Source organism: Oratosquilla oratoria, chromosome 12 (genome assembly GCF_046742065.1).
Source record: "Oratosquilla oratoria isolate Oo_2021 chromosome 12, ASM4674206v1, whole genome shotgun sequence".
NCBI classification, from domain to species: Eukaryota; Metazoa; Arthropoda; class Malacostraca; order Stomatopoda; family Squillidae; genus Oratosquilla; species Oratosquilla oratoria.
The window spans coordinates 13,246,907-13,253,700 of record NC_134788.1 but is presented as its reverse complement, the minus strand read 5'-3'; the positions used below and the strand labels follow the sequence as shown (position 1 = coordinate 13,253,700).

The 6,794-nt window shown below is 39.7% G+C and overlaps 2 protein-coding genes and 1 long non-coding RNA gene across 3 annotated transcripts in view; 1 reads left to right on the top strand and 2 right to left on the bottom strand.

Annotated features, from left to right (window-relative positions):
- Positions 1–452, bottom strand: part of LOC143030210 (facilitated trehalose transporter Tret1-like) — a 17,850-nt gene extending 17,398 nt beyond the window's left edge. The window contains exon 1 of the mRNA XM_076193370.1: positions 326–452. Within this exon, the coding sequence (XP_076049485.1) occupies positions 326–364 (39 nt within the window). The 5' untranslated portion in view covers positions 365–452. The remainder of the gene's footprint in view (positions 1–325) is intronic.
- A 197-nt stretch (positions 453–649) lies between these two features.
- On the top strand, positions 650–1,587 carry LOC143030209 (uncharacterized). Its single transcript, XM_076193369.1, has 3 exons — positions 650–916; positions 1,021–1,333; positions 1,513–1,587. The coding sequence occupies exons 1-3, from the start codon at positions 744–746 to the stop codon at positions 1,585–1,587; spliced, it is 561 nt and encodes a 186-aa protein (XP_076049484.1). The 5' UTR covers positions 650–743.
- Positions 1,588–3,944: 2,357 nt separating this feature from the next.
- LOC143030558 (uncharacterized) lies at positions 3,945–4,705 on the bottom strand. Its single transcript, XR_012966913.1, has 3 exons — positions 4,590–4,705; positions 4,096–4,244; positions 3,945–3,974 (listed from the first exon to the last, which is right to left on the bottom strand). It is a non-coding gene; the product is annotated as an uncharacterized LOC143030558 (long non-coding RNA).
- Positions 4,706–6,794: the final 2,089 nt, after the last annotated feature.

Below are 6,794 nucleotides of genomic sequence, written 5' to 3'. Positions count from 1 at the left end.
TGTGTGGGTGAAAGAATGCTTCAACCTGAATGCAGAATATTTGGTTCAGTAACTCAATTATCAAAGAAAAACTCGCACATGAAAAAAGACATATTTTTCAGTGTAAATCTTCAAGTTCCAAAATAAACATTTGTTTACATTATGTATTTCCAGAAATAGTCTCAACAAACACTAGAGAAGCAGTCTTTATCTCGCAACCCTTTCACTTTCTTTTCATTATCCCGTTAGAAGGACGACAAACGCGCGCCAGACCAGCAGGTCTAGGACAAGAAGGGCATTCAGGCGTGTCTGAATGGATCGAGCGATGGTTCCCTATTTCTCTCACCTGCTTGCCGTGGCCCGCAGCGCTACAGATGAACGTCATTGTCTCAACGTGTCTGATTTCAAACTGAGCAGACCACCTGCGCGGCAGCACCAGGTTCCACCAAACGCGTGCTCACCTTGGAGTGAAACTTATCTTTATACGGAATTGAAATTGCTGACGATATTGCCACGCGCCTTGCACCTGCCGGAAATACGCTTGTAAATTTTTATCAGTAACTTAAGGCGTTTTTACCAGCGCATCAGAATATCAAACACTGTTTGATGTTCTGGCTGACTTTTGGTAAACACGACTTACTGTGCTGCCAGACGACCCTCGCTCGCACCGTCTCGGAAAAAGTGTCGTACGGATCATAACATAGACAGCAGCCGTGGTGGGACCATCAAGCCAGACTACGAGAATTGAGCCAAGGGACGAGACAATGGACAGCAGCACCGACTCTGATACTTATATGGAAGATGACGAAAACCAGTCTCTTCTATCAGGACCTATGATGCCTCTATTGGCAGTTGCAAGCGTGGCAGAGATGCAGCCAGAGGCAGATATGGGTGCTGTAGCAGCAGCAGCAGCAGTAGCTTGTGACTTCATGGAAAGGTAATTATTGTCGACCAATACTTATTGTAAAATTCAGCATAACCTCATTCTGCTACTAAGGTCAATTGTACAGTATACTAATTTGGTTCGCATTTGTATTGTAGGGAACACCATCCAAAACAGGAGGGTCTGGCAGACATCCTGGACAACATGAGCGAGATGGACTTCTTCCGGAACCTTCGCCTCACAAGGACATCTTTTGACCTCATCTTGGACTTCATACATGAAGCATACGGTCTGAACCCTTCAGGATCCAGCCTTTATTTGGGTCCAAGAAAAGCTTTGTACGTTACACTCTGGTATTTAGGAACGCAGAGTACCTACAGGGAAATATCAGAGACGTTTGGTGTGTCACAACGTACAGTTTTTGATTGTGTCCAGAGACTGATTGATGTCATTTGCAACGCAGGAAAGGATGTCTTTTTGTGGCCAACTCCTCCTAAAAAAAATTAAATTGCACATGAATTCCAAGAAATGGGAGGAATTCCCGGTGTGGTAGGGGCTCTGGATGGATGCCACATTAACATCAAAGCTCCATCACCCACGCAGGCCGATTATGTTGATAGAACACAAAAACAGTGTCATTTTACTTGCAGTTTGCTTGCCTAATAAAAGTTTTTCCTACATTCAAGTGGGCTTCCCGGGATCTGCACATGACAACCGAGTGCTAAAGTCAACTTCACTTTATAAGAAAATCCAAAAACGGTGACCTAAATTATTTTCCATCACCACAATATCATATTGTAGGAGACTCTGCCTTTGGAGTCCAAAAGCATGTAATGGTACCATTTAAGAACTCTGGAAACTTATCGCAAGCACAAATTCTCTTCAATACTAAACTCTCCAAAGCAAGAGTTACCATTGAAAATGCTTTTGGTTTCTTAAAAAGTAGGTTTCGACGATTGAAGCATGTAGATGCCGATATTCTTCGGATACGTAAAATAATAAAAGCATGCTGTGTTCTTCACAACATATCAATAACTCAGCCTGATGAAATTAACATCCTCGAGAGGGAAGGGCTGGTGGATGACGCTGTTGAGTATTTCAGTTCTTCATTGTTGTCTGCCCTGCCACGAGACCAGGCTGGTGTGCTAAAAAGGCAGGCAATAGTGGCAATGCTACAGTGAGTGACAGGAAAAAGTAAAAGCAACCTGGAATATGACTGTTTAGGGTTTCAATAATTAGCCAAAATATATTATTTTTTACATTTCTTTATATGTTACAAAAATATACAAAATTCACATATATGTACATGGTTTTTATTGATTGTGCCTCCCAAAATTTTGTAAAAGTGTTTTGACTCACTCTGAAATCCTCTTCAAGTGTGACGTGGCACATATAATTGGATGTACTTTTGCTTGTGTTCATATGGTAGGTTGGAGGGAATGCAGAGGGCAATGGAGGCAGGAAGGGTGTCAGAACCGGTAACTGAAGTCTTCCTGACAAGTCAGAGACCACAAGGGTGACTTCAGTTACCGGTTCTGACACCCTTCCTGCCTCCATTGCCCTCTGCATTCTCTCCAACCTACCATTCTACCATTTCAATGCAAGCACCAGTACATCCAATTATATGTGCCACATCACACCTGAAGAGGACTTCAGAGAGTCAAAACATTGTGTTATAGTCATTTTTGTCACCGTGTACTTATTTGGTATTATAGTTTATTACAAAATCACTCATTGTTTTGTCTGCGCTCTAATTCAATTCTTTTTAATCTTAGGATATTCAACCTCTCCCTCTTTATCTCCATGTCCATTTCGTGGCGTTCTCTATCACGTACCGCAATGCAAGACAAAAGTTCTTTTAGTTCTGCCATACTGTTTTGTTGTTTATCACTAGATGTTTTCAGTGTATTTTTAATATCTTTCACGCACAATAACAGTTCCTTTCTGTCTGCAGAGGGTCTTAAGCTTCTGGTTCTTGTTCTTGGGGGTGGTGGTGGGACATTCCCTCGGGCTGAAGGTGGCTTCTCACGTGTGGCTGGAGCAGGCTACGGGGCTTGTGAGGCATGAGCAGGCTGAGGATCTGGTGGTGATGCTTGAGGAGGAGTTGGGGCACGTTGCGAGGCTTCACCATGCTGAGGGTCTAGTAGTGAGGCTTGAGTGGCTCCTGGAGTGGCTGGAATGTTTAACACTGGTGAGGCTTGTGTGGCTGGGTCTTCTTCCACAGGGTTGTCAACTTCTATTTCTGCCACACTCCTAGTACCCACTTCTGTGCCCTCCAACACATACAGATCTGGCCGGGACAGGGGACGATTCTTCAGAATTGAAGACAGGAGATTGTAAAATCGTGGCTCAGTCTTCTTTCCCCTCCCACTTGCCTTCTTGTAGTCCTCATAATGATGGAATATTGATTTGAGGTTGCGCCACTTGCCCTCAACTTGTCTCAGTTCTACGCCTGTGATCTAATTTGGGGGAAAAGTCAAAGTGGAATTAATATTTTTCAATATTAAGTGATACATGCATCTTTTCATCATAAGGATTCCTAAACACACATTTGACAGAGAGAGGTCATTAATTGGGAAGCACATAAAGTAATGGTCTGGTTAACCATTTTTAAACCAAAAATATGTGAAGAAATTTTTTAGGTTCATAGCATACAAAACACAGACATAGAGCAGGGGCACTACAGTCTTGGAATGCAGATCACACTGTGAATTACAGTGCGATGCTTCATGACAATGGTACCTTAACCTTGAGGAGAAAAATGGAATGAAGTAATGATGAAGCACTAAAATTATAATAGAGAATCCAGTTACCATACCCATGCTGTCACTTAAAAAGCTATTAGTATTCATATGTACAAAATCATGTACGAATCAAGCAGTTGGCAACCAGCTTCCCAATATCAAAGGCAGGTAACACTGAGAGGCTACCCATTATAACATAAGGACCTGACACATAGCATATGCCACATACAGAAAATCATCATTGGTGGTAGGCAACATCCAGACAGGAACATATTACGTGCACTGCTTACATAATAGACATGCATACAGCATAACAGTTTTCATTTAACTAATACCTAAATGTGATGCAGTTGGATGCCTGCTAGTCCCTGAAGGAAAAAAAATATATTAAATGTCATACTCCAGCTGTATTGAATTGTGGTTACTAACAGATGATTATGGCGAATATCAATAAGAAAATGAACTCACATGGCCTACATAATAACTTACCAATTCCTGCAACACTCTGGTGATGTCCTTCCACACAACGGCCTTTGTAGTTTTCTTGTCATTTAGGCGCGTGTAGTTTGCCTTGACAAGTTGCAGGAGTGCTTCTGTAGCCTCATAATTCCACAGTTCTTTCACCTTCCCTCCCTTCCCTTGAAAAATTAGGCACTCATTATAGTAAGGAAGTCACATCATTTCAAGTGCAAAATTATACAGGATATAAGAAACAGTGAAGAAAAAATACATGTGTGACCTATATTTAGAAGCACAACACAATACTAAAGACTGACATAGTCATGCCACATGGCCTAAACATACAAAAATTAGAGGCTACCCTATGGTCAAGCTTTACTGTTTGGAAGAAACAATCTGCGGGACTGTTTACATAGAGTTTCATCCAAAGAATTACAGTACTGATGTATGCCCTGGCATACATGATTATTTTGTATTGTAATATTTCAGTATAAGTGTCCAACCAATACCACTAATTTACTTACTCTGTTTTCGGACACCCTCCTCTGTGAGTGATTCACGTGGTTCTGGGTTGTCCACTTCTTCTTCATCCTCTGAAGGGGAACAAAGTACATATGTAGGAACAAGAAAAAAAAGGTACAGAAAATTCTCCAATATTCTGGTGAGTATAGTAACATGGCAGAGACAGCAATTGATTTGGAAAGATGAATACTGGTTATGAATGTGATATTGGTGCTATGTATAAAAAAAAATCAAAATAATACCAACAATATAAACTGCATGTGCTTTGAAACATGTATGTATTTTGGGCATTGTCAAGGATAAAATTACTAAGTATATAATAACATAAAATCGTTTATCATAATGTATTTATGATGGTATGTAGAATGTACAGCCCTACACTAAAATTAAGGTCCTTGAACAGGCTGAAACTATTTACTGTAATAATATAAGAGGAGATGATTCTAGGCAAGGCTCTATTTAAAACATTGAATTACCGTATTCACATTCCACGAATGTTCAATGTTGTGGATGTGATTTTTCTGTAAGTACGTACCACAGTCAACAGCAGGTACTGGTAGTGCCACATCAAGTGTACATAAGTCGCTGCTGCCCTCCATACTACCAGATGCTCCAACCACTTCTGCAAATACAGTATTGGTGCTCATTTCAAAAATAAAATACTGTACATGTATATTCAAGATGGACACCAAGGAATGTTTAGATTGTTCATACCTTATTTCACCATCCATACACGAAAACAATAATAATTATAATAATAATATTAATGAAACTTACCGTAAGATGGTCCTGCCTGAGCCTTGAGGCAGCACGTTTTCATTATTTTTTACCCATTACAGGTGATGTAGGCAGTGTCCAGTAATACAAAAGATGCAATGGAAACCGTTACACTATAACAAAATACTTTTCATTCATTACTTACAGTTCTCGCTCCATGTTGGTGGAAATTTTGGAGATAAATGGTTGGAATGAAATCTTTGCAGCGTCCATGATGTACGCAATGTTCGTGTTATCTCAGCAGCATTTCAAAACAAATATCATTTCTCCGATATATTTGCTTTAATACGGATGTCAATAGCATACAGTAATATGGTAATCCTTTAATTCTTATTTTTCAGCAAGTATTATACGGAAATATAGCATAAATTACACCAAGTTCACATAACTGGAAGACGAAGTCACAACCACATGAACTGACACGGACGTCCCTCACTAGATATATGTCTGAACAGTGTTGACGTATCACAAGACAACACAACCATTTATTTCAAGTCTTATGGACAATTCTTTTGAATTCTAATGCCAGGAACAAGTTACTACTTTGATCTTCTTTTCATATAAAACAATTATCATAATCCTTAGGGCCTCAGAATTGTAATTATTGAATGTGATAGGAATGGCAATACCTTCCAGCCAATCAGAGTGCGTGTTTGCTATTCCGAGCATATTCGCTGCCGTAATATCAAACGCCTCTCCCAGTCGTTTGATAAAACCAAGCAAGAACACCAAACAGTTTTGATAGCGTTTGATATTCTGATGCGCTGGAAAAAACGCCTTTAATGTCGATGTATTCTGAGACGAACTGGTAATCTTTCCCATTGGAGGTTCTTTTGCATGGCTTGGATGATAGAAACAGCTGAGCGTTCATATGTCCACTGAAATTGGATATAGCTCCGTGTGATCGAGATTATACATACATATATATATATATATATATATATATATATATATATTGTGACGCCTATGGGGAAGGGCCAGGTTCAAAACTAGAGTTCTGTTTAAGAATGATTATTTCCTTCTAAAAAAGATACAAATAAACAATGATCGAAAAATAGAAGTCGCCAAAACTAGCGAAAGTACAATGTCCGAAACTCGTAAATTCACAGAACATAAAAGGCTAGTATTGCCAAGACACGTATATATATAAGTGTCGATCAAATATCGACAATCAATAACAAAAAAATAGTCTTAAAGACAATAAGTGGTAAGGTCGAGAAATATCGACCATCAGAATGGAAACTAAGTCCTACGTAATAATTTACGTAAAAAAATTACAAAGTCGAGAAAATTCTACGACTAAGTCTAAGTCCGACAAAGTGGACGAGTTCTAGCAAAGCTAGACTAAGACATGAGATTAGTGCAACCGGAAGCTCCGATAAGCAGAGTCCACAAAGATTCGAGAAAATACAAGTCGAGATGAAACTACG